The sequence below is a fragment of the Coenobita brevimanus genome, chromosome 50 (assembly GCF_032717465.1).
Source record: "Coenobita brevimanus isolate Jiangsu-jjx chromosome 50, ASM3271746v2, whole genome shotgun sequence".
NCBI classification, from domain to species: Eukaryota; Metazoa; Arthropoda; class Malacostraca; order Decapoda; family Coenobitidae; genus Coenobita; species Coenobita brevimanus.
In genome coordinates, this window is record NC_137003.1 from 52,658,488 (window position 1) to 52,685,556 (window position 27,069).

At 44.3% G+C, this 27,069-nt stretch overlaps 1 protein-coding gene across 1 annotated transcript in view; it reads left to right on the forward strand.

Moving 5' to 3' along the window:
* The first annotated feature begins 3,506 nt into the window (after positions 1–3,506).
* Positions 3,507–27,069, forward strand: part of LOC145399833 (uncharacterized) — a 170,258-nt gene continuing 146,695 nt past the window's right edge. Inside the window, exon 1 of the mRNA XM_080272400.1 lies at positions 3,507–3,669. Within this exon, the coding sequence (XP_080128526.1) occupies positions 3,516–3,669 (154 nt within the window). The 5' untranslated portion in view covers positions 3,507–3,515. The remainder of the gene's footprint in view (positions 3,670–27,069) is intronic.

Genomic DNA, 27,069 nt, shown 5'->3' on the forward strand with positions numbered 1-27,069 from the left:
AGCTGGACCAGCCCTCGCCAGGATCTTCAGTCCCAAGCAGCACCCAGGTTACGGCCATCAGCCGCACAAAAACCGGTAACGACCATCAGCTGCATAAACCCAGAGACGGCCATCAGCCATTCAACTGCTGCAACCCCCTCCTCCCCTGCACAAACCGGTGACAGCCATCAGCTGCACTCGAAGGGAGACGGTACCGACCCCTTTTCTTCTGCAGCTGCCTATAGGAGGTGAACTCTGGTGACGGCTTTCAGCCGCACCAGCAGGAAGGTGATGGCCATCAGCTGCACCTTGACTGCCATCCACTCCCCTCACAGGACACTGGTGACGGCCATCAGCCGCACCTCACCCACAGTCCTGTCTGGAAGCTGGGCCCCAATGATGGCCATCACTGACAGGAAAGGGACAGCCATCAGCTGTCCTCCTCCTGTTGCCCACCGGACCTCAGCAACGGCCATCAGCCGTGTCAGGAAGAGACATCCCACCGCTGCCACCAGTGTTAAGCTAGGTGTTTTTAGGTTAACTTCTCGTCCTAGAAACACTAGCTATTGAGCCGGGGCTCTCTTTCAAGACTGAAGCTAGAACACACTACGAGAGGAACAGGGCATAAAAACTCTGTACAACAACCTTACATGTATATTATCCTAATTTCTACACACAGTATACAATATGAATACAAGTACAATCACAGTACACTATTCAGTCACAAAGGCACTAAGTAGACTAGAGGGCTGCAACTGGGCTGCTGAGGTCTTGGACTCTACAAGTGTCGGCCAGGTGTAGGAGGAGTCCCGTCAGGTGTTCCTTCTCTCAAGGGACACGGGACAACCCTCAGGGGCAATGTCGTCTTCTGTGGGCTGCTGAGTGGCGTAGTGAGAGGCCCTCCTCTCATGAGGCCTTGATGAGGGGTCTGGTCCTTGGGGATCAGGCCAAACAGAGAGAGTAGGCGCACTTGCCTGTGCCCATCTTGGGGAGAAGGTCATCATCATCTGGGGCTGGAGTGGTCGTGCCCTGGGGTCGCAGAGCCACCTCTGGGAGTCCGGCGGCTATGGTCTCCCTCCCACTGGGCCGCTGTCAGGGGTAGTCTTCGAAAGTGAATCCCACTCAGTAGCTAGTGTTCTTAGGATGAAAAGTCGACCCTAAAATCACCTAGCATAACAGTATGTATTTGTTATGCTAGGTGTTTTAAGGTCGGCTTCCCGTCCTAGAAACGTCAGGTATGGAGCTGGGGTCCTTTATCAAGACCAGAGCTAGAGCACACAACGAGAAGAGCAGGGCATAAAAACTCTGGACAACAACCTTACACGTATATTAACTATAATTTCCAGAATTCAATATGAGCAGGAGTCACACAATACGCTATTCAATATCAATAGATGCTACACAGACTAGGAGCTAGGACTGGCTTGTGAGATGTCAGTATCACGCAGGATACTTCCCAGTCGCGAGGATGTTGGATGGACACTGTGTATTAAGTGAGAGGAGTTTCTATACAATCTGAATATAGGGCTGAACATACACAACCTGGATCTGAGTGTCCTGTCGTATACTAAATAAGTGGTGATAGAGGCACTATTTCAACACAATATACCAGATGGGTATGCATATACACAGTTTGAGGCATAGTCATTGGAACACTATCTTTAACACTCACTGTCTAGTGGCGGAGACACAAGTTCAGCATAGTACACCTGGTGGGTATGCACACACACGGTTCATGATGTGGTCACTAGAGCATTATGTTCTGTCACTGTATAGTACATGGACGCTATGGTCACTCTCACGGGAATAAGTCACTGATTATACAGGGCAGGCCCAGGGTGTCCAGCTGGGCTGTGAAGGCCCAGACACTCCCATGCAGGTGTTGGGCAGATGTCGGAGGAGTCCCGTCAGGTGTCCCTTCTCTCAAGGGCCACGGGACTACCCATAGTGGTGACATCGCCTGCTGTGGGCTGCGGTCGGGCGTGGTGAATGGCCCCGGACTTGTGGGGCTCAGCTGAGGGGTCAGGCCCTTGGAGCTCAAGCTGAACAACTCAAGCAGGCACTATTGTCTGCGCCTGCCCTGGGGAGGAGGTTGCTGTCACCTGGGGCTGGGGAGGTCGTGCCCAAGGGATCTAGGGGCGCCGCTGAGAGTCGACCGTCTGTGGCCTCCCGCCCGTCAGGTCACCATCAGGAATGTACTGCAGCGTCGCCTCCGGCAGTAGTCCGTCAGTTGCTTGTCTCCCACAGGCATCAGCTGAATGGCACACACACTCCCGGGGATATCACAGTTCCTCGCCAGATTTCCTCCATGCAGAAAGACTCCTCCTGGGAGCTGCCTCTGTGGGGAGAGATAGAGGAATGGCCCACTCGGCCACAGGAGGGGCAGGCTGAGCAGGGGTCGTCTTCTAGCTGGGAAGTCACAGGGGGCGAGAGACTTTTTGGGTGGTGGCTCTCCCTGGCGCAGCTACAAGCTGTTGCCAAGGTCCCGTGGGCAACAGGGGGAGGGCAGATACAGGCCGTCCCTTCCCTGTTGGTGCGGCTATAGGCCGTTACCAGGGCCCAATTTCCTGACAGGACCATGGGCAAGGTGTGGCTACAGGCAGTCACCTGACCATGGGTGCAGCTACAGGCTGTTGCCGGTGTCCTGTGTGGGGAGTGACGTGTAAACAAGATGTGGCTGCAGGCCATCACCTGCTTACTGGTGCAGCTACGGGCTATCACCAATGTCTTGCTCCCTGAGGCAGCTGCAGAAGGAGAGGGGGTGTACCATTCTCTCCCCAAGTATGGCTACAGGCCGTCATTGGTTCTCAAGGGGGAGGGGGAGTAGGCAGCACCTGAGCGGCTACAAGCCATCTCTGTTTTTGTGCGGCTACAGGCCGTCACCGTTTTCGTGCGGCTACAGGCCGTCATGTTTATTGCACGGCTACAAGCCGTCATGTTTATTGCGGGGCTACAGGCCGTCACTGGGGTGCTGCCTGAACTGTCTTTTCAGTTCCACCCCGATCCTGTCGAGGGCTGGTTTGGTAAGAGGGTAACTTACCCAGACTGCGGTGTTTCTGTCTGGCATGTTTTGGGGAATAAGGGCACACGGCTGTATGGGATATATGCCCATACTGCTCGGGTGGTGTGAGCGCCCTCAAAGCCCCGCCGTGGTCGCCTCCTGGGGGTGTTGTCACGTCCCTGTTCGTCACGGTCGGTATTTCAGTATGCATATATATATATAGCCTATATGGCATTGCGGGTTTCACTGAAAAAATGTTTGGGGGTTTTCAACTGAGCCCCTGCCCTTCTGAAAGTATGTGCGTGTCACTACCTATAGGCAGTGTATTTATACTGTTCTGGAAGTATTTCTTTATATAGTAAAGACACTGAAGCTTTGTCGGTTATCTCTGCAGTCTGAAAAGTGTATGGTAAACACAGTTGTGATGGAAAGTGTTGTGACGCACCCGTAGAGTTGCGAGGGTGGCGGTGGCCGTGGATGTGGTGCCTGGATTGGGCAACAGATGGCGCCACCAGGTTCCAAAAGAACAACAAAAATGGCGACGCTGAGTTCGCTTCAAGACAGACTCCAAGGTATTGGGACAAGGTTAAAGGCCGAGGCTGAAACCAAGCCTTGTGAGAGGGTATCACCAAACCTGAACCTTGATTTCACGAGAGAGAGGCCGGGATCGGAGAGAAGACCGAAGCCATGTGAGTAATAATAAGGTGTTTGGTCCAGGTCCTCACTGTTTCGTCGGGGATTGCGAATTTATTTTCTATCTTAGGAAAGTAGAGCTCACTTATTTTTTACTCCTTAGTACAGAGGTAAATTAACCGTCCTTATGACACCCCACTCCATTCATAAGTATGTGAACGTACCGTCATGAAAAGGTAGAAATGAGAAATGGTGGTCAGGATAGGTGTCAAGTATGTCAACATGATCTTGGGACGGTCACATGACTGGTAATAATAATCGCTCCAGGAGTTAAATATATGAAGTTGGTATATTCATTATTATGCTACAGACTGACACATTGAATAAGGGTAGAATACAGACACCGGGAAGGGAAATTCATTGTATTTTGTTGTGCTTCCTTTGCGGAGCTCTACATCATGTTTGTTAGTAAACCACAAAAAGAAAAAAAAAAAAAAAGTTTTTAGGGACGCCTGGAACAACCATGTAACATATATCCAAAGCCACCCTTTTTCCAGGAATGACCATACCGTAGTTATTTCCTGCTTTGGGGGTACAGGACCATCTCAACTGTAAAAAAATAATAATAATAATAATATTCAGCATTTTCTTCTCTTTTCTATCACTTTACCCAGGTATTTGAACTCGCACCAATTCTTATCTCTCTCCTTTCACTGTAACATCACACTGGGAGTCACCTTCTCTCCCAGTAACCATCACTTTACTCTTTTCTACATTTACTCTCAAGGCACGATGCTTACAGACATCAGCAAAACTCTGCACTAGCCTACCAAGTTCTTGTCTGGTATTTGCAAGTAATACTGTGTCATCAGCATACAACAAAATCAAGTGAGTGGATGATGGGCACCCGTACCTACCTACCACTGTACAGTATAGAGGTAATAAAAGAGGTACAAGGTAGGGTAGTGGATGTTGGAGTGGCCCTGGTGAGAGAGGATAGTGTTTGAAAACTCCCTGTATTGTTGTTTGGAGATGATACTGTGTTGTTGAGTGAAGACGAAGGGGAGCTGCAAGGCCTGGTGGATGAGTTTGGGAGAGTGTGTAAGAAACGGAATCTAAAGGTGTATGTAGGGAAGAGTAATGTGATGGTCTTTGAGAGAGGTGAAGTCATTGAATGTACAGCGAGGTTGGATGATGAGGAATTGGAAAATGTGAGAACGTTTAAGTACTTGGGTAGTGTGATGAGTAAGTATGGAGGTTTGGAGGGTGAAGTGCTTGAAAGGGTACAGCAGAGAAGAAAGGTTGCTGGTTCCTTGAAAGCAGTGATAAGAAACGGGGAAGTGAGCATGGAAGTGAAAAAGTTACTACATGACAGTATTGTGATACCAACTCTAACGTACGGAAGTGAAGCTTGGATGTTGTTGGAAGGACAAAAGTCAAGAGTGAGAGCAATGGAAATGAGTTATTTAAGAGGAGCCTGTAGAGTCACATGGAGAGACAGGCTGACGAATGAGGATATAAAGGAGCGTTGTGGTGTGGATGTGATAGGAAGCGTTAAGAGGAATACACAGGTGGTTTGGCCATGTGGAGAGGATGGAGGGTGAAAAACTGACGAAGAGAGTGTATGTGAGTGAGGTGGAGGGGGGAAGAGGGAGGAGGAGGCTGAGGATGAGATGGAGGGATAGGGTGGAGAGGTATATGAGAGAGGGGGGTGTGAGTTGGGAGCAGGGCGGTGAAATGGTGGGGGACAGGGCGACTTGGAGGCGATTTGTTTGTGACCACCCCGAACGGGATTGAGGCGTCTGGCGATAGATAGATATAAAGGTATCTCTACCAGACAGCCTAAACCACTTGGTAGAGATACATAGGCTGTATCGTCCCTACTTCGGTCGGGATAGGCTGGTCCTGCAGTGGATACACAAATGGCTGATGGTAATGATGATAATATACATAGGCTATATAAACACGCACAGTTAAACCTCCATATAATGGGCTTCAGTAGGCCAGAATTCACTTCTGTCAGAATGGAGGAGCTACTGACTAAATTCTCTATATCGGTAGAAGTCCAGTAAAGCCAGAAGCAGTCCGGACTGCTTGACCACTTCAGCTGTCTTCACCACGATAAAGTACAGTAAATAAAAGACATGTTTATCTGTGTACAGTATGGTATTATTATATAAATTATACCATATGATTTTTGTAGTGAATGCGTAATACAATACAGTACTGCAATGGTAGTGAAAACAGTTAAAAAAAAATGTTGGTGCAATCCGGACTAATGTCTGCTTTATCAGAAAAAGTCCAGGTTAGCAGGGGGGAGTCCGGATGTCGCTTTTATCGGAATTTCGCTTTTTCGGAGTTGATTGGGTCCCAATTAGTCCATTATAGTGAGGTTTTACTGTGTGTATATATATATAGAATTTGGAAGGAATTTGAGTGTAAAGTGGAGGGACTGTAAGAAAATGTTCTGGAAAGAGGTGAAGAGAGTAAGACAGGGTGGATGTGAGGTTAGCAGGGGAGTGAAAGATAAAAATGGTAGATTACTAGTGGAGAAGGGAGAAAAAGTGAGCAGATGGAGAGAACACTTTAAGGAATTGTTGAACATACAGGATGGAAGTAATGCGAGTGTAAGTGGCTGGGGAAGAAGGAGGGAGGTGAGAAGACAGGAAGAAATCAGTAGGATAGAAGTTGTGGAAGCAATAAAGAAAGTTAAATTGGGGAAAGCCCCAGGAATTGATGGAGTGTGTGGTGAAATGCTGAAGCATGGAGGAGAGATAGTAGTAGAATGGATGTGGAAGATGTGCAAATTGGCCTGGGAGGAAGGTAGAGTCCCGGAGGATTGGAAGTTAGGTATAGTTATTCCTTTGTACAAAGGAAAAGGGGAAAAAGAAGTGTGTGGTAATCATAGGGGCATTTGTCTTCTTAGTATAATAGGAAAAGTGTATGGTAGGATACTTATTGACAGAGTTAGAGAAAGAACAGAGGAATTAGTTAGAGAAGAACAGGGAGGCTTTAGGAAGGGAAGAGGTTGTGTAGATCAGATATTCATTCTTACATCTTTAGTGGAAAAGTTTCTAGAGAAGGGAAAGAAGTTGAATGCTGCTTTCATGGATCTGGAGAAAGCATATGACAGGGTGGATAGACAAGGATTGTGGAAAGTATTAAGAATATATGGAGTAGATGGAAAGTTGTTGAATGCAGTGAAGAGTATGTATGATGGTGCTAAGGCTGCAGTGCGTGTGGGTGGTGAACTGAGTGAATTTTTCTCTTTGGAGGTTGGGTTGAAACAGGGATGTGTCATGTATCCATGGTTGTTCAATCTGTTCATGGATGGGGTAATAAAAGAGGTACAAGGTAGGGTAGTGGATGTTGGAGTGGCCCTGGTGAGAGAGGATAGTGTTTGAAAACTCCCTGTACTGTTGTTTGCAGATGATACTGTGTTGTTGAGTGAAGACAAAGGGGAGCTGCAAGGCTTGGTGGATGAGTTTGGGAGAGTGTGTAAGAAACGGAATCTAATGGTGAATGTAGGGAAGAGTAAAGTGATGGTCTTTGAGAGAGGTGAAGTCAGTGAATGTACAGCGAGATTGGATGGTGAGGAATTGGAAAATGTGAGTACGTTTAAGTACTTGGGTAGTGTGATGAGTAAGTATGGAGGTTTGGAGGGTGAAGTGCTTGAAAGGGTACAACAGGGAAGAAAGGTTGCTGGTTCTTTGAAAGCAGTGATAAGAAACAGGGAAGTGAGCATGGAAGTCAAAAAGTTACTACATGACAGTATTGTGATACCAACTCTAACGTATGGAAGTGAAGCTTGGACATTGTTGGAAGGACACAAGTCAAGAGTGAGAGCAGTGGAAATGAGTTATTTAAGAGGAGCCTGTGGAGTCACATGGAGAGACAGGCTGACGAATGAGGATATAAAGGAGCGTTGTGGTGTGGATGTGGATGTGATAGGAAGTGTTATGAGGAACACACTGAGGTGGTTTGGCCATGTGGAGAGGATGGAGGGTGAAAGACTGACGAAGAGAGTGTATGTGAGTGAGGTGGAGGGGGGAAGAGGGAGGGGGAGGCCGAGGATAAGATGGAGGGATGGGGTGGAGAGGTCTATGAGAGAGGGGGGTGTGAGTTGGGAGCAGGGCAGTGAAATGGGGGGGGGGGGACAGGACGACGTGGAAGCGATTTGTTTGTGGCCACCCCAAACGGGATTGAGGCGTCTGGCAATAGATAGATAGATATAGATAGATAGATAGATAGCTATAGGTATAGATAGATAGATAGATAGCTATAGGTATAGATAGATACATAGGTATAGATAGATAGATAGCTATAGGTATAGATAGATACATAGATTGATTGATAGACAGATAGGTTTAAGAAGTGGAAAGGTGGTATGGGGCACAAGGGCTTAAGGGTAAATGCAGATAAATGAAGTGTAGATATTAGGGTACATGGCAGTACTGTCAATGAAGAGGGAGAGTGGCCATGTGTAATCTGCCGCAAAGGCGTGGGAAGTAATTCCATCATTTGCAGTGTTTGTGATAAGTGGGTGCATAAGAGATGTGGGGGTATTAGAGGTAGACTGTGAGATAATGTTGATTTTATGTAAGTGGCGTGTTGAGGAGAGCAAGTGGAGTTTGTCAGGGGTGAAAGGATTGAACTTGCTGGTGAGTCTGTGGAAGAGTTTTGTTACTTGGAAGACATGTTATGTGCTGGGGATGGGGCTGGAGCTAGCTCTGTGTCTAGGGTGAGGAGTTGTTGGAAGAAGTTCAGGGAGCTGTTGCTTCTCCTGACATTGAGAGGGCTCTCCCTATTTGCAAAGGGATCTGTGTATGCAGTATGTGTTAGGAGTGTAATGCTGTATGGTAGTGAGACCTAGGCAGTAAAGGAAGACGATATTCGCAGGCTCAAATGTACAGAAATGACAATGATTTGGTGGATGTGCAGTGCGTCCCTGAGTGCAAGGCATGGGGGGGCTGGGTTTAAGATGGAAGAGGTGAGAGGTAGGATGAGACTTAAGTGTATTGGTTTTGTGATGAGGAGAGGTAGATTGAGGTAGTTTGGGCATGTGGAGAGGATGGGGGATGATTAACTGGGTGCAGAAAGTGAGAAGCATTAATATTAGGTGTGGGGTTGCGAGGGGTACACCAAAAAAGAGCTGGGACGAGGTCATTAAATGTGACCTCAGGGTTAAGGGACTGAACAGGGAAGCTGCCAGAGATCGAGCAGGATGGAATGCCACCATTAGGTGACCAAGGCCGACACATGCAAGCATGTTGGAGCCTTCAAAAGCGAAACGAAATGAAATGAGATATATACTCAGTAAAACCTCACTATAACGGACTTACAGTGAGGTGTTACTGTCTACTGTATACGTGTAAACATTTATATATATATATATGGAGCCTCTGTGCTACAGTGGTCGAGTGTGCCTTTCGTACACGGGTGAGCCAGGGTTCGCGCCCCGCCAGTGTAATAAACTTTGTGAGTGTTCACCCGGCCACGTACTGCATTGGCGGACACAAGGGGTGCTGTGGTTGAACCAGTGTCGCTTACTATAAAGTATGCTTGCACCCAGTTGGCAAGCGCGGGCCGATTACACTTGGTTCACAGACTACACACATATCCAAAGCCACTCCAACACTACAATTACACTTACAAGCACTTCTCACCCTACATACAATCTCTACCAGACAGCCTAAGCCACTTGGTTGAGATACATTGGCTGTATCGTCCCGGCTTCGGCCGGGATAGGCCGGTCCTGCAGTGGATACTCAAACGGCTGATGATGATTATATATATATATATATACAGTAACCCCTCCAATATCCGGATCAATAGAGCCATCGGTAGGTTCGGATATTGGTTTCGTCCGGATATTGGGCCCCAGCTTATGGACTTGTACTTACGGACCCTAACACAGAGAAACACCTATACAACTCCCTCCGGACATGCATAGCACCTATTTAACACCCAAATCACACCAGTAAGGCACATAAATGACTGAAATAAATGCAATAGAAACATAAAATGTGGGTTTAGAAGTACTGTTCATACATTAATAAACATTCTGGTACTTATGGACTCTAACCGAACCTAACCTAACCGAACCTAACCGAACTCTGAAAAACACATTCCTACTGCACATGCATGAGGTAAGTTTAGTATGGAAAGAAGTACAGTATGACACTTTCTGGTAAGTATAGTATGGGAAAAAATACAATATGAAACATTCTGGTAAATATAGTATGGAAAATAGTACAACATGAAACATTCTGGCTACTTACAGCAAGTCCCTGGCCACCTCGATGAATAACCGCCTCCTCTCGGACTCTGACAGTAAGAACGATTTCCTGAAGCACTTGCACTACACTCTTTCTGAAGTCTTGCACTGAACTTAGTCACTAACACACAGAAGTCCGTTCTTTTCACAGTGTTCACTTTAGTCCAAATAATGTTCCATTAAATTTAAGTGTTGCACATTAACTTTTCCCAAGTTTTTTTAAGTTTCCAAAGCCAAAACAAAGAAGGTTAGTTACGTTAAATTTCTTTTCTACTTAGTCTTTTCTCCCAACTTGAAAACCTTAAAACAACACACCGTTTTTTTCACTGCACAACACTCAAAATTCCCGTGTGGTCTAGTGGAGAAGTTCTTGCTGTTTATTCACTGTCAGAGCCCGAGAGTATCACTGGCAGGCGTCCAAGGGGTGCATCGGTGGGTAGTGGTGATGGCGTACCGACTACAGAAGACTCTGAAGACAGCCGCAAACTCACGTCGAGCGGTGACTCCACTGTAGCTGATGTGCTGGGCTGTGGCTCGGAGCATGAGGGCCTGTCTTGGGGAGGCAACGGAGTGGAACCAGGGCTTGGCACAGCGTGGGTCACGGGCCTGAAAAAACTGTCAATCGTTGACTGACGCAAGGACCGACGATTCTGGCGATTGATGATGCGCTGCTGGAAAGCACGCACTTCCTCCACGAGTCCCAAGGGCTCCATCTCCCTGTCGCAGTCCGGGTGTTCCAGGTAGTCTAGGACGAACTCTAGATGTTCCCGGAGTGCGCTCAGCTTGGGGATGGCTGGAGTAGTGTCCTGCTGGGCGGAGTCTGCATCATCATCGCCTTCGTCGTCGGAATCTTCAAGTTCGGGACTGACACCAGCAACCGAAGACGCGATCTCGATATCAGACAACGTCTGATACCCAGGATCGCCCTCGTCGTCGTCCAACCACTCACGAACATCGTCCACATCAACAACGTCGCCGTGCGTACGTAGCCGTGCATGGAAGTCATCCACGTCAAACCCTAGGAAATCGTACTCCACATCTGTTCTGAGAAGCAGACGAGACCGACCATTTTCAAGAGTTTTCACAGGGACTTCCTTCCATGCACTAGCCCAGTTGTACAGCGCAGACTTGATGTTGTAGCGGCGAAGGTTTTCCAAAGTCCGCTTGCCTCGAGTGTCACGTCCTTCCCTGCGCTCGTCCTCGTCCTCGAGAACCACCATCACCTCGTCCAGGAACTTCCGACGGTACAGGCGCTTTGTTGCCACGATCACTCCTGGGTCCATTGGTTGAATGAGAGCAGTCGTATTAGGTGGCAGAAACATGCACCTAATACGGCCATTCTCAGCAACCAAGTCCTTGTCGCACGGGTGGGCAGGTGCATTGTCGAGGAGAAGGAGAGCCTTTACCTGGTCGCGAGGAATTCCCAGTGTCTTCGTCTGGTAATGTATGACCTCCTTGACGAAGTGATGGTGAAACCAGTCTTTGAAAATCACAGCTGTGAACCATGCTTTCAAAGAATGGTACCATACGACAGGAAGGACATCCATCACCCCACGAAGGCACCGAGGCTGCTTTGCACGGCCAACAATAACGGGCTTAAGCCGGTGCATGCCGTTAGCATTGGCACAACACAAAGCAGATATCCGTTCCTTAGAAAGCTTGCGGCCAGGTACACGCTTCTCTGTCTCATCGGCCAGAGTGTTCGTTGGCACCGAGCGATAGAATAGGCCAGTTTCGTCAGCGTTATAGACTTGACCGAGAGTGAGGCCCTCCCTGTCGATCAAGCCTTTCACCTTGTGCCGAAACTCGTCCACTCCATCCTCGTTAGCGTCCAATGCTTCGCCATGTGCTTTATGGTTAGTAAGGCCATGTCGTAACTTGAACGCGAAGAGCCAACCCTCGGATGCCTTGAAGTCAAGGGCGTCGTGAAGCCTTGCAAACTTCTCAGCAGCAGCCTTCAGCTCCGTTCCACGTACCATCACACCAGCTGCACGTTGCTGTCGATACCAAATCAACGTGGAGCGGTCGATCTCTGCATACTTGGGGGTAAACATAACCTTCCTCTCCACGTTGCGTTTGCTTCTCGACGAGAAGTCAGCCGTGTACTGCATGAGCTTGTCTCGGGAACGCTTGATATCGAACAAAGTCGACCGGGCCAGGTTGAACTCGCGGAGAATGCGAGAGGAAGACCAACCCGCATCAACCTTCTCCAATATCTCCCGTTTCTTCTCCAGAGTCAACACCACTCTCTTCCTTTTCTCAGGAGGCGGGGCCATCATCACACACACTAAGAGTAGGGCAGAGAGCAGCAGGAGGCCTTGCAGCAAGTACGGCACCACCACAAAAGCGAGCACGTGGGCAGCCATGGCGAACAGCGCAGGTCTTGTCGCGGTGAGAGACAGGCGGGAAGTGGGGAGGATGCAGCAGCGCTCTATCGGACGTCGGAGGAATGACGAACCAAAACAATGCTCTCAAGCGGCGCGCGCGGCAAGTTCAAATTACGGACGGCAAAAAATCGATTTTTTTTTCCAATTTTTTTGGATTTTCGGACCATTTTGGGAATGTTTGATCCCAGGACGATAAGGTTCGGTTAGTGGGGATGTTCGGTTATTGGGCGTCCGGATATTAGAGTGATTACTGTATATACAGTATATATATATATATATATATATATATATATATATATATACATACTGTATATATATATATACATACTGTATATATATATATACATACTGTATATATATATATATATATATATATATACTGTATATACATACTGTATATATATATATATATATATATATATATATATATATATATCATCTCATCAGCCATTTGAGTGTCCACTGCAGGACCGGCCTATCCCTACTGAAGTGGGGACGATACAACCAATGTATCTGTGCCAAGTGACTTAGGCTGTATAGTAGAGATCGTATGTAGGGTGAGAAATGCTTGTAAGTGTAATTGTAGTGTTGGAGTGGCTTTGGATGTGTGTGTAGTCTGTGAACCAAGTGTAATCGGCCCACGCAAGCCGACTGGGTGCAAGCATACTTTATAGTATGCGACACTGGTTCAACCACAGCACCCCTTGTGTCCACCAATGCAGTACGTGGCCAGAAGAACGCTCCCAAAGTTTATTACCCTGGCGGGGCGCGAACCCTCGTTCTCCAGTGTACGAACATGCACACTTTACCATTGTACCACAGAGGCTCCATATATATATATATATATATATATATATATATATATATATATATATTATATATATATACAGTATAATGTACTGTATTTATATATATTATAGATCAGCCACGGACTTGTTGCTTGGAAAGCGCAGTTGTGGTAATAAAAATGGCGTTTTAGTGGCCTCTCATGCATAAAATAGGACAAAAGACAACATTCACAGTCAGTGTAAACACTGGATGGCTATTTTAGCTTGTTTGCATCACTACATCTGCACGAGATTCTCGGAGGTAGTCATTGAAAATAATGTTGCAGCAAAATTGTGGTTAATTTTTTAGCATTGTACAAGACAGGGTATAACATTTTAATTACTGTTGTAGCAGTTATCACATAATGAGGCGTTGTGTAATGAGGCTGCACTGTATTGGAAAAGTATAGTTTCATTTGTGAAATAATAATTTCCTCACATTTAGCACTGAATGTTTTAGCCATTAGCCTATCCAAGCAGTCAAATGAGAAAACTAACACTTTGCATGCACAGAAGCCTAACTGTGGGGAAGTGCTTCAACCCCCAGACCCTTCAGACATTTACATTTTACAGGTATACCCTGGTTTAACGATACAATTGTGTAGGTAGAAACCTATCGTTAGGCGGGGTATCATATATCGGGGTAGATTTAACATGTAAAGTAATAGGATGCGTTTTTCAGCCTTGGGTTTCCCCCCTAGTCGAAGTCTAGAACCCACTCAAATAAGCCCAAAAACAAGTTTAAAGCCAATCTAAATGGCCTAACAGCTGTAAAAGAAGCTAACCTAAGCCTAACACCTTTGAATAACTCAATAAAACCAACAAATAAAATCTGAAAATCGTCAAATGTAAGTCTGGAAAAAATCAAGCTTAGCAAACTGTACCGGTACCCCCAAAATGACAGTGTTCACCCCACCTTTGGCTAAAACACATTAATCTAAGTCTAATAACAGTTTATAAATCAACCTAAGCACAATTTTAGTCTAAAATATCATCACAATCAGTAAAAAAAAAAAAATCAAAACCCATCGTTAAACTGTGGTTTGCCCATCGTTAGGTGGGGTATGGTGGTATATTTCTACCCCCATCATTAAGCCGGGTTATTGGATCTAGGGGTATCGTATATCAAGGTATACCTGTACTTCATACTTGAGAAATTGTAAATTTGTCATTAGGTCCTCGTAAGACGTCCTGAATATTTTGAGAGGTTTCTAGTAACACGTGCAGCATGACAACCATGACTGCACTGATTTCAAATCCTTGTTGAATTTTGGCATGAGTTGGAGCACTGTGGTTTCTTAATTCAGATGTCAAGCACTGATTAGTTCTATCAAGTTTTGGGGAAGGCCACTAGAGGGAGAGCAGGTGTAGGTGAGGGAGAGTAGGAGGAGGTAAGCACATTGATTAATAACTATTTTATAATTCATTTGTGACAAGTGTTATATAAGAAAAATGTTTCCAAAAGTTGCGATATAAATAGACAGCACTTGAAAATCCATGAAATCCAGTTACGGTTTCCGCTACACATGCTGTATATATACACTGTATATATATATGTATATATATATATATATATATATATATATATGTTATATATACTGTACATATATATATATATATATATATATATATATATATATATATATATATATATATATATATATATATATGCCGTACCCTCGCGTCCAACACGCGTTAGTCCAGCACGATTCACGTCCAGCACGGAGAGCAAATAATTAGTATTATTTAATACGATTTAATTACTGCAACACGAGTGTGTTAGCATAACACGCACAGAGCTCCGAGAAGTGGGCGAAATCCGCAGAGTTCACCTCTAGCACGATCACCCCCGGTCCAACACGGTCATACTGGACATTTCCATGATGATGATAGCCAATGAAAACTTCTGATCAAGTAGCCTTCCTCGCCCGCTATCGTGACGTGAACGTGATGCCGCCCAATTAAAAACGCTTCTGCTGTCACGTGATGTTTTGTTTAAATTTCTCCTGCCACAGCGCCACTCAGTTGCATAATTCGCATTGGAAGGTGCATTTTCTTGCTGCATTTTCTGCCCTTGTTACTGCATTTTACCCTGCTCACGATGCCTAGGAAGCCTTCTGAGAACCCCAAGAAGCGTCGGCACCTCCCTGAGGCCACCGAGCTAGAAAGCATCGAGAGGAAGAAGAAAGGGAAGAGGAAAGTTGACATTGCCAAGGCCTACAACATGAATGAAGCCAACGTGAGGACCATAATAAAAAACCAAGACAAGATCCTGGCAGCCGAAGGCTATCACACGGCACTTCATACCAGGTTTGCCGAGGATACGATGGTAAATCGGAACGGTAACGTGGTAAAATTGCCGACGATACCACGGGCATTTGGAATTCATCTGGATGGATTCCTGCAGAGGATACGACGGGCAAAACAGTGTGACCAAAACCCAGGCAACTCGACAGAGAATGTATCGTACTACAGCATTGAACATTTAGCCTGACACTGAATACATATTAATATTTTAGGATAAATATCAATCGTTTTGAAACCCTTCTCATCGGCGTGTGTACCAGTTTATAAACACAGTTGCATCTCCTCATTCTCTACCGAGTCAGCGACAGCGATCACTTTCCACAGTCACGAGACGGGGCTCTGGCAACAGTGTGAGAAGCATGCACTTTGCCGAGGATTACAGTGCTAGGACAGGCAGAAGCAGGACCTTCCATGGCTGTGGACGAAGATAGTGATTCTGAGTGTGATTTTGAAGGATTTATGAGGGAGGTTGAGGAGGAGCAACAGCCAATACCCGCTAGTGACGCCAGCAGCCATCCTCCGGGGACAAAGTAGGACTACCTACAGCCTTGGATACCACCTTCCATTCCCAACAAGCCCACCAACACTATCCTAAAAGGTTAGTTATCATTCATAGTGCTGTACCATTTTTTATAATTACAATAGTACCAATATATGTATAGGTATATGGTAGGTATTTAGGGTGACTTTTCCTAGGGTTGCTGACATAATTCATTTTTCCCCATAAGCTCTGTTGTTAGTCCAACACGTTTTTGGTCCAGCACGTGACCCATGCATGACAATATTACCGTGTTGGACGCGAGGGTACTGTATAATATACAGTATATATATATATACAGTGCTCGTCAGAAGTATGGAGCGCCCTGCGTCCCTCCTGAGAAACAAACCTTTCAACATTGAAAAAATATATAAATAATGCATTTTATTTACCTTTAGTGCTTCGTAGGGTAGCCTTTACGTTTCTTCACGGACCTGAGACGTCTTGGAAGTGAAAGGGCGAGGCTCCTGAGGTGCTGGAGCGGTATTTTGTCCCAGGAGTCACGAATGGCGGCTTCCAGCTTAGGCAGAGAGCTCACGTCCTTCCCTTGGAGACTCTTCTTTACGAGGTACCAGAGGTTTTCAATCGGGTTGAGGTCTGGGCTATTTCCTGGCCAGTCTGTCATGAATGATACCTCGCAGTCACGAAGCCAATTGGTGACCGATTTGGCCTTGTGAGCAGGTGCACCGTCCTGCTGAAACACTCGTGCACCTGTTAGCTCGAAGGAGTCTGGTAAATGATCACACAGAAGCTCCAGGTAAACATCCTGATTCACTCTGAGGTTCTTGGGAAGTACAACAAGCTTCCCCAAACCCTTCCCTGAGAAACAACCCCATACCATGAGTGAATCAGGATGTTTAACTGTGCTTTCTACATACCGTGGGTCAAGTGGGTCACTACCTTTACGTGCTCCTCTGTTACAGGTAACACTAAACGTTGCCTCATCAGACCACAACACTGACCACCATTGCTCCTCACTTCAGTTTAGATATTTATTAGCAAAGGCAAGCCTACGAATTCTCTGGCTGCTAGAGAGAAGAGGCTTTTTCACAGGCCTGTGACTTGTGTAACCAAGCTCATGCACCCTACGAGACACTGTTCTCACTGACACCTCACCAAACACTTCCGGGTTGCTCTCCTTAATTTTCCTTGCACTCACACGAGGATTAAACTCCACTGCACGTTTTAAAACATTAACAGACCTTGGGGAAGTTTTCCTAGGCCTACCAGACCTCAGTTTCTTTGTGGGAACTTCACCACTGTTTTCCTCCCGAAACCGCGCACACCAACGACGCACTGTCGATCGTGCCACACCAACCAATTCACTAATTTCCTTTGTCTGGTGGCCTGCCTCCTTTAGAGCAATGATCTGGGATATGATTTCACTCGATAGTTCACGGGTAGGTGCCATAACAAAGTTTTAAAGGCCAAAACACTGCAGGACACTCGGTAAAAAATGGCGCAATTTGAGACGGACACTCGGCGGAGTTCCTCTCTCTCAGGCAGCCCGTGGGCGACTGAGGCGGGAACCAACCAGCGTGTCGGAAGGGCTCAGGCTACCGTGACGTCATGCTCGGAGCTCAAACTTGTGGCTCAATTCTTACCCACAAAAATGGGTGATTCTTTTTGGGCCATAAGTATTGCGCGCCCGGCGGACAACGCTGAATACTTCTGACGAGTACTGTATAGATATATATATATATATATATATATATATATATATATATATATATATATATATATATATATATATATATATATATATATATATATTGATTCAGTGACTTTGTAAATGTGTACTGCAGTGTATTTTCAAGTATGAAGATCCTTCAGCAAACAAGAATTATACAGTTATATGAGAGGTTAAGTTAGGATAAGTTTGGTTGGATTAGGTTACGTTAGATTTGGATAATTCAGCAATGATGAAGGTAATTTTGTGCCAAAAGTATCATTTTAAGGCATCCATCTGTCTCCAGCTCCATGGAGGATTGTAAACCAAGGCTGTTTAGTAAAAACCAAATGGGCATGGCTGCTGCAACTGTCTTCCTGCAGTGTTGTGCTTTTCATTATGCAACACAGATAGCTGTCTGGTTTTTGAGACTATAAAATTTTAGAGGAAAAATAAAATATGCTGTACCACTTTGGGGGTAGGCCTATTCAGGAAGCTGACAGTTTGCTCATGGCAGCATTTTTTCCTACCAGACGTGTTGATTATCAAGCATCTTGCCAACAAAATACATTGGTGCATCTTTCAGATCACTAGGAATCCTAACGGTCCAGCCTAACCTAACCTAGCTAATCCTGATTGGTGGCTTGCCCCTCAGACCCCCTTTTAATATATCCACCTAGGAGTGCAACTTAACCCAACCTGGAGAACCCCTGAATACCTATTAGGCCAAATCCCAGTGTGAGTCCTATTACTAAACCTACAGTAATCTGTCATAACCTAATGTATTCTAACTTAATCTAGCTTCTCGTAACCTAACCTAACTCCTCCTAACTTAATGAACTGAAATTATCAAAACCTAACATAGTGGTGGAGAAATTGAAATTACACCAAAACAAAGATGTGTGTTCTGGAGAGCTTGGCAGCAAATTTTGCTGTTGGTGGTAACTTTGTCAGGGTGATGGTGGTACAGAAGAGGACCAAAGTGCCCAGGAGGAAAATATGAAAGTTGAAAAACGAAGCAGTAAGGGGTGCCTTCTATGTATAGCTAGATGAGGAGAGTGGTAGCTGATCAGGGAGCTGTTGACAAAAGTTTTAACCAGTACAGAGCTCTCGAGAACAATCTCCTGAGAGTTACTAATTAGGTGTGTGGATGGACAAGGGACCCCCTCAAGACATAAAGGAACATGGTGGTGGGATGAGAGTGTAGAAGCTGTAGTTAAAAAGAAAAGAAGGCTTCTCTGGGAACGGAAAAGGGGTGGTAACAAAGAGGCTGTACTTGGCTGCCAAGTGTAGAGCTAGAAAAGATGTATACAGTGCAAAATCTGAGTGCAGAGACTTTTACTGGATAACCTAAATAGTGTGGAAAGGAAGAATATGACATTTAAGGTGGCAAATCAGATGAAGAGGGAAAACAGGGATATCATAGGTGAGCAGTGTATGAAGAATGTTTAGGGAAAGGTAGTGGTGGACAGTGAGGATGCTAAAGATGCCTGGAGAGAGCATTATAACCTTTTGCTGAGTGAGGAGTTTGACAGGAACAGGGAAGATGTGACAGCATATCCAGTGTTTTGCCCTTGGCCTTTGATTGATGACACTGAGCTGGGCAGTAGACAGGATGCAGTTGGGGAGCTACTCTGAGCTAGGCAATAGACAGGATGCAGTTGGGGAAGGCGGCAGATATGTCTGGGTTGACTGCTGAAGTCCTGAAGTCCTCAGGAGATATAGGAGTGGGGTTAGTTACTGATATGAAAATTACAATTACTGTATATATGAGTGTGTTGTCCCAGATGACTGGCTGAAGAGTGTGATTGTAAATCTGTACAAGGGAAGTGATGCATAAAACTTTTGGGCCAGATAATGAAGGTAATGCAGAGAGTCCTAGAAAGTATAACAATGCCTTGTAACACTAGATCTAGTATACGTGTCACCTGGACATCCCCGGGGTGTCACATACTGTATATGTGTCATCCGGATGCGATGAGTTAAGAATATCTAGCTTGACTTCTAGAGAGACAGTTTTATGCACTCGCTTTGTGGGAACATCATCAGCACCAACACTAGCAGGCCGCTTACCATCCCGTCTAGGGCCTCCACTAGCACCACCATTAAACCCTACCATGTGCAGCACCCCTACTAGACATGATCACACTTATTTAGGCCAAAAAACACACAAAATCACTCTCCACTAGAAGGTATGATTAGAGAAAGAGTGAATATTGATGAGATGCAGTTTGGGTTTATGCCAGGAAGGGGGACCACTGATTCCATATTCATTGTTCAACAGCTTCAGGAAAAACATATATGAAAGAAAAGGGAACTGTATTTTGTTTTTGTTGATTTGGAAAAGGCCTTTGACAGAGTCTCTGGAGAGGTGGTGAAGTGGGCAATGAGAAAGCTTGGCTTGGAGGAGTGGCTGGTTAGGGTGGTTATGGCCATGTATGTGGGTGCTTGCACCCAGGTAAAAGTGAATGGAGATTTGAGTGATGAGTTTTCTGTGAATGTTGGTGTGCATCAGGGGTCAGTTTTGAGTCTCGTTGTTTATCATGGTACTTGAAGCCTTCTCAAGTGACTTCAGAAAAGGACTCCCATGGGAGGTGTTGTATGCTGATGATTTGGTGTTGATTGCAGAGAATGAAAGGGAGATGGAGGAAAGATTTAGGAAGCGGAGAGATGGTATGGGCCACAAGGACTCAAGGGTAAATGCAGATAAAACAAAAATGATGATACCTGTATCTAGGGTTGTTGGCGGTACTGTCAAAGATGAGGGAGAGTGGCCATGTGCAGTTTACCATGAGGGTGTGGGAAGTAATTCCATCTTGTGTAGTGTTTTTGATAAATGGGTGCACAGGAGATGTAGTGGTATCAGAGGTAGACTGTGAGATAATGCTGATTTTATGTGTGCGACATGTCCGGGAGAGCAGGTGGAGATTGTCAGGCGTGAAAGGATTGAACTTGCTGGTGAATCTCTTGAGTGTGTGGAGAGTTTTGTTATTTGGGATACATGTTATGTGCTGGAGGTGCGACTGGAGCTAGCTCTGTGGCTAGGGTGAGAAGTGGTTGGAAGAAGTTCAGGGAGCTGATGCCTGTCCTGACATTAAGAGGACTCTCCCTGCCTGTCCTGACATTAAGAGGACTCTCCCTGCCTGTCCTGACATTAAGAGGACTATCCCTATGTGCTAAGGGGTCTTTGTATGCATTGTGTGTTAGGAGTGTGATGCTGTATGGCAGCGAGACCTGGGCAGTAAAGGAAGAGGATATTTGCAGTCTTAAACATACGGAAATGACAATGATTGTGTGGATGTGCAGTACGTCCCTGCGTGCAAGGCCTGGGGGGGCTGGGTTTACGATGGAAGAGTTGAGAGGTAGGATGGGGTTGGAGTGTATTGGTGTTGTGATGAGGAGAGGTAGATTGAGATGGTTTGGGCAAGTGGGGAGGATGGGGGATGATAATTGGGTGCAGAAGGAGAGAAGTGTTATTTATTGGGGGTGGGGTTGCAAGGGGTAGACCGAGAAAGACGTGGGGCAAGGTCATTAAGTGTGACCTCAGGGTTAAGGGACCGAACAGGGAGGCTGCAATAGATCGTGCAGCATGGAGAGCTGCCATTAGGTGACCAAGGCTGACTACTTGCAAGCATGCTGGGGCCTTCAAAAACGAACGAACAAACTGTACTCACAACACTGCTCGAACTCAGTTATGGTGCATTACGATAGTGGCTTACGTTACGTTGGTGATGCAACACGATGCTTGGTGGGTGAGTGTAAGAGGATTCCTCACTCTGAGATTGCCAGTGCGAGAAGAATGATATGGGTGAGCGATGGGTGTGGGGACTGCACGAGCGTTTCTGCACATCCAGGGAGGCAGGCAGGCTCAGCTGGCTGCAGGAACGGGTGTGATTCAAAATTTTGGCCTATCAGCTGTGGACGTGATTTCGGAAGGCCCATCTAAGCTAGGGCATGGCCATCATCTAACGGGTTACGATGATACAGTAATACAGTACCTCGATATACGATACCCCGGCTTAACGATGGGGTTAGAAATTTCACCATACCCCGCCTAATCATGGCCAAAGCCCAGTTTAATGATGGGTTTTGATTTTTTCTTACCAATTGTGATGATATTTTAGACTAAAATTGTGTGTTTAGGTTGATTTATAAACTGTTTTTAGACTTTGATTAATGTGTTTTAGCCATAGGTGGGGTGAACATTGTCATTTTGGGGTACAGTTTGCTAAGCTTGATTTTTTCCAGACTTATATTTGATGATATTCAGTTTTGGTTTGTTGGTTTTAGTGAGTTATTTACAGGTGTTAGGCTTAGGTTAGCTTCCTTTACAGCTGTTAGGCCATCTAGATTGCCTTTAAACCTGTTTTGGGGTTCATCTAGGTGGGTTTTGGACTTGGTTTGGGGGTAAACCCAAGGCTGGTAAACGGTCCACATTGAAATACACGTTAAAAGTACCCTGATATATGATACCCTGCGTAACAATGGGGTTTTACCTAACCAATTAGATCGTTAAACTAGAGTATGTCTGTATTTGTACCCCCATTGCTAAGCAGGGGTATTGTATATTAGGGTATTACTGTACTGAATTTGTTCATTTTACATATTACTTGTTTTGCATAAGCATTTCAGCAACATATGAGGTGTTCTCTGTGTGAATATATGGGTGTAAAACCTTCCCTTCCCTTCACACTAATTCCCTTGTTTGAGATGCTCACCTCAGGTGGTATCGAATCTTGGCTGAGACAGTTCAGCCTATACACACACAGCAGCACCCATTATGTTGAAACAGACTAAAAATAACATCTTTCTTCTCTCTTTCCATACCTCCCATAGTAAAAAGAGAACAACTCCATACGGGAATGAACATTATAAGCCTACAAAAGAGGGAAAACATTCATGTGTATATATATTTTTATTAATACACCTATTATTTACTGAATTTGTTCATTTTACATATTTCTTGTTTTGCACAAGCATTTCAGCAACATAAAGGTGTTCTGGTGGTGAATATATGGATGTTAAACCATCCCTTACCCTCACACTAATTCCCTCGTACGAGGTGCTAATCACGAGTCATATTGAATTTTAGACACTGGTTCAGCTTGTACGCACAAATGAGGACACTTATCTGGTTAAAGTCTAGAAATGCCATCTCTCACCTCTCTTTGGACACAGAGTAAACCATGCAGACAACAGAAATAATACTTGCATAAACACAATAAACATCAAAAAATGTTAAAAAGTCATAATAATTTTTTTTATGACACCTTCCATATTATGTATTGACTTTGTTCGTAATGCACATACCTTGTCATTTCAAACCATTTCAGCACCATTGACATTGTTTTTTTGTTAAAAAAAAAAAAGTTGCAGCAATATGTATGTGTGACTGACATCATCTGCATAAATTTGCGCACACTCCGCGCTTCATTGCGCAGTACAGGATGGGTCTGGGAAGCTCAAAATTGCATTGCCCAGTGTATCAGACATTGCTCTTCACTTTGGCAAGAAAAAAAAAATCGATTTTCGAAACTTGAAAAATCAGCCCCCTGCTCGGCTTGTGGGTCCTGACAAGTCCCCATGGTCGGCCACAGAGGGGTTAAAGGAGTTATATGTATGTGTTTGCAGATGATGCAGAAAATTGTGAAGTGAATCCAGAGTGGTGACAGTTGTGAGGAGTTGCAAAATGGTTAGGATATAGGCTGTACAATTGGAGCCAGACTTGGAAAATGGAGTTTAATGCTAAAAAGTTCCATGTTCTACACATGGAAATAAATGGCAAAAGACCTAGTTATTAGTATAAAACAGGAAAAGAGAGGATTAGCAATGTAGAAGTGAAAATCTAAGAGTGACCATGCAGGATAATCTGTCACCAGAGAAGCATGTAAATAAGATCTTTGGAGGGGCATTTAGATTGATGGTTAGTAAAGTGGCTTTCAGCTATCTGGATGAGGAATTGTTGATAGGGGTAACTGTGTCCATGATAAGACCAAAATTAGAATATGCAGCAGTGTTATGATCACTGCTTTTGAAGAAGCATGTAAGAAAATTGGAGAAAGTACAGAGGATGGCAACTAGGATGTAACCGAGTTTGAGAGAATTGCCATTGGAAGAGAGACTGAAGAAGCTGAAGTTACTAACGCCTAGTGAGAGAAGATAGAGAGAGGAGATTTGATTACGATGTTTAAAGGAGTTAGCAACTGGAAAAGGTGGATGGACAAGATCTGTTCGTGGATGATGATGGAAGGACAAGAGGATATGAATATAAATTGAAAAAGAATATATGCTTAAATGACATGAAAAACTTTAGTTTCCCAAATAGAAGTATACTGTAGACGGTTGGACAGGGTTGTTATGATTTAAATAATGTGATTTAAATTGATTTAAATCAGACTGAAAAAATCATGATTTAAATCAAAAATGATTTTTTAAATTTATAAATACAGTAAAAATGAAGAGGACAGAGAATGTAATGGATATGTATTGTACAGATGCATCTAGTCTGCTTGGCCTGTACTCTTCCTTTACTGATCTTGATCAAGTCAGGCACCAGGGATTGCATTTTGCTACAAGGCACATATTAAAAAAACAGAGGAAAGAAGACTCTCCAATAATAACAATAAATGTGATTACACTTGATGTAGTGCATCTACTTCTTCCTTAGCCTGTATCATTGTTTTTCTGTGCTTGCTCTCCTTTCTTCTTATTTTTCCCATCTTTCCTGTCACTTCTTATTGCTTTTCTTTCCTTTACAGGTGGCTTTACATTGAGTGACAAGCTAATGGTTTCCTGTCAGCCAAGAAACCATTTACAGCACTGGGTGGTAACCATATAACCAAACCATACATGCTCCCTACATGTCAGCAAGTGGATTGGTGGAGGGTTAGTTCCCCTTCCCTTAAAACAAATAACTCAAAGTCAAATGGCCACACCTTACGGGATTATGGCGTCTGGCAGTAGATAGATAGATAGATAGTGATTATACTCAGTGTTAAGATATGAACTAAACTCTTCTTTGAATGCATAGTAACATGATTCAGTCTAATGATTATGAGCCTAATTTGACAAAATATACAAGACAAGTTGGCAACTTTCTTCAGTATCTGACAGTGTAAGTAACCTCCCCCATACCAAGAAGTGCTAGCCTGTGGAGCACTGCCTTACTCCCACTTCCCATTCACATTATTATTTTCTGTTTTTTAAGTGTTTATTTAAACAGTGATATATAGTATAATCATGCCTGGAGGAAAAAAGACCCAATATGGTACTCTTTGACAGAATTCCCAAAGGCACAAGCAGGGTTGGGAAAAAAATAACAGATTTTAAAAAAATCTGATTTAAATAAAGAAAAGTCCAATTTAGATAAAATAATTTTTATTTAAAAAAAAAATGTGATTTTTTCCAACCCTGCAGTTGGAACAGTTTGGAAGAGGAATTGGTGAAAACAGAGAACATCCATGTGTTTTAAAGTAGATTTGATAATTTGAGGAATGGAGACAGGACAACACGAGCTTAACTCAAATCCTGCACATTATAGCTAGGTAAATACATGCTCATATACACACATGTGCACTGGGGTACACACAGGAAGATTGAAAACTAATATTGGAAGCACTAGGAAAAATTTGTAAGTGCATCAAAATTCATGATCTTTTGTTCCATCAGGAGATTAGGGGCCTGGGGATAAGCTACTCAGTCATCACATTGAGGTTAGGTTGAGTGACATTACGTGAGCAGTAAATCACAACCACCCCTTGACCCATCAGACCACTCTGCATCCAAAGATGGATAAAAAGAAAAGTATATGTGTATAGCCAGATGCCTTAAGCCTGGAGGTTATGGCCGTGAACAGATGAGCTACCTCCACATAACCCTGTCCGCTGCCATCAGGCAGTCGTCATGTATATACATTCACCTCATCATTCTCTCTCTCTCTCTCTCTCTCTCTCTCTCTCTCTGGGTACTCCTCCTAGCACTTTACAGCACAAACACATTAACCCCACTGTGCTCTTGAGCTTCCGTATTTTTCTGTCTGTCTGTCCATGTATCATCTTGTGCTCATTGCAGGTTCTGGTTACTCATTTCCTTCCAGTAAGGTGCAAGCTTCATTTGTATCTGTTAGTATGAGGATTGTAGTACTGTCAGGCATTGACACCAGTGCTTTCATGTTCATCTTCCTCTTCCTTGTCACTGCCCTCAATATCCCTGCATCCATCCTTCTCTATTACTGTATAAACTCTCTTGCTCTTCATCCTTTATACTTACAGCCATGCTTATCACACTAACCAGATATTGCAAGTACTGTTCTCAAGTTTTCTACATTTTCCCAACCATTCAGCTTTACTGTCCATTCCTTGACTTCATTCTTTTCAAATGCCAGACCTTTGTACTTTTTGTTGCATTCACTTTCATATTACCTACAGACTCATTCATCAAGCTTTTTAACTTTCTCTGATTTTTACTTAACAGAACAGTATCATCAACAAACAGAAATACAGACAGTTTCCACATCTTTCTTTCTTTGGAGACATTCCAGTATCCACTGCCCTGCTTGGTACTGTAATTATTGCTTTTTATCTTTATCATCATTCTCCCCACTTGCATTGGGGACACTCCCTGTGTCCACTACCTTAACTTGTACTTTATCCTTTCATTTCATCCTCAGTCTCCCTGTCATCCTTTCTCCCTCTACCTCGTCCATACTGACCTAATTAATTATTTACTCTCCATTCCCTTACATTGCCAAACCATCTTAGGGTACTCATAACAATTCCTAGCACATTCATATGAACACCACATTTCATAACTGCCTCATTTTTGCATCTTTCACCACATAACTCCATATTGTCCTTTTTTTATATATGACTTTCAGTCCTCATACTTGCATTGTCGTGCTTGGCCGTAATGACATTTAACCCGTTACCATACTGCCTAAGATGGTGTGTGTGAAATTTTGCTGGATGAGTATTGCCTTACGCCTACCAGCCATCAATTGCAAAGATCTTGGTCTAAACATTGGTGCTCCTTCTTTTGTTAACTATTGAAAATTCCCAACTGTTATTTTTATTTTTATTTTTTTTATAGATAGGACTATTTGCCCTCATGGGATTTAAGACAGTGGATTTTCCGGTGTTTGACCCATTACCAGACTCATCCGCTGTCTGATGGGGTTGCATCAAGTACAGTTTTAATACTGTAGTTAATGTAGTAATTTGTCCATTAATGAGAAAGTTTTAACATTTGGGTTCTGTTGGGTTAAGTGGCTATGGAAGGTTACCCTTATGTGACTTTACCCAGCCCTTCCCCAAATACACATCCAGAATTATTGGCAGTTCTAGTTTTGAGTTTGTCATACTCTTCCTCATTACTTTTCCTTTCTAGCCATAGTAATACCATAGTAGAAGTAATAAGTAATCGTACAGGTCATTGCAACCCCGGGCTCATCTGA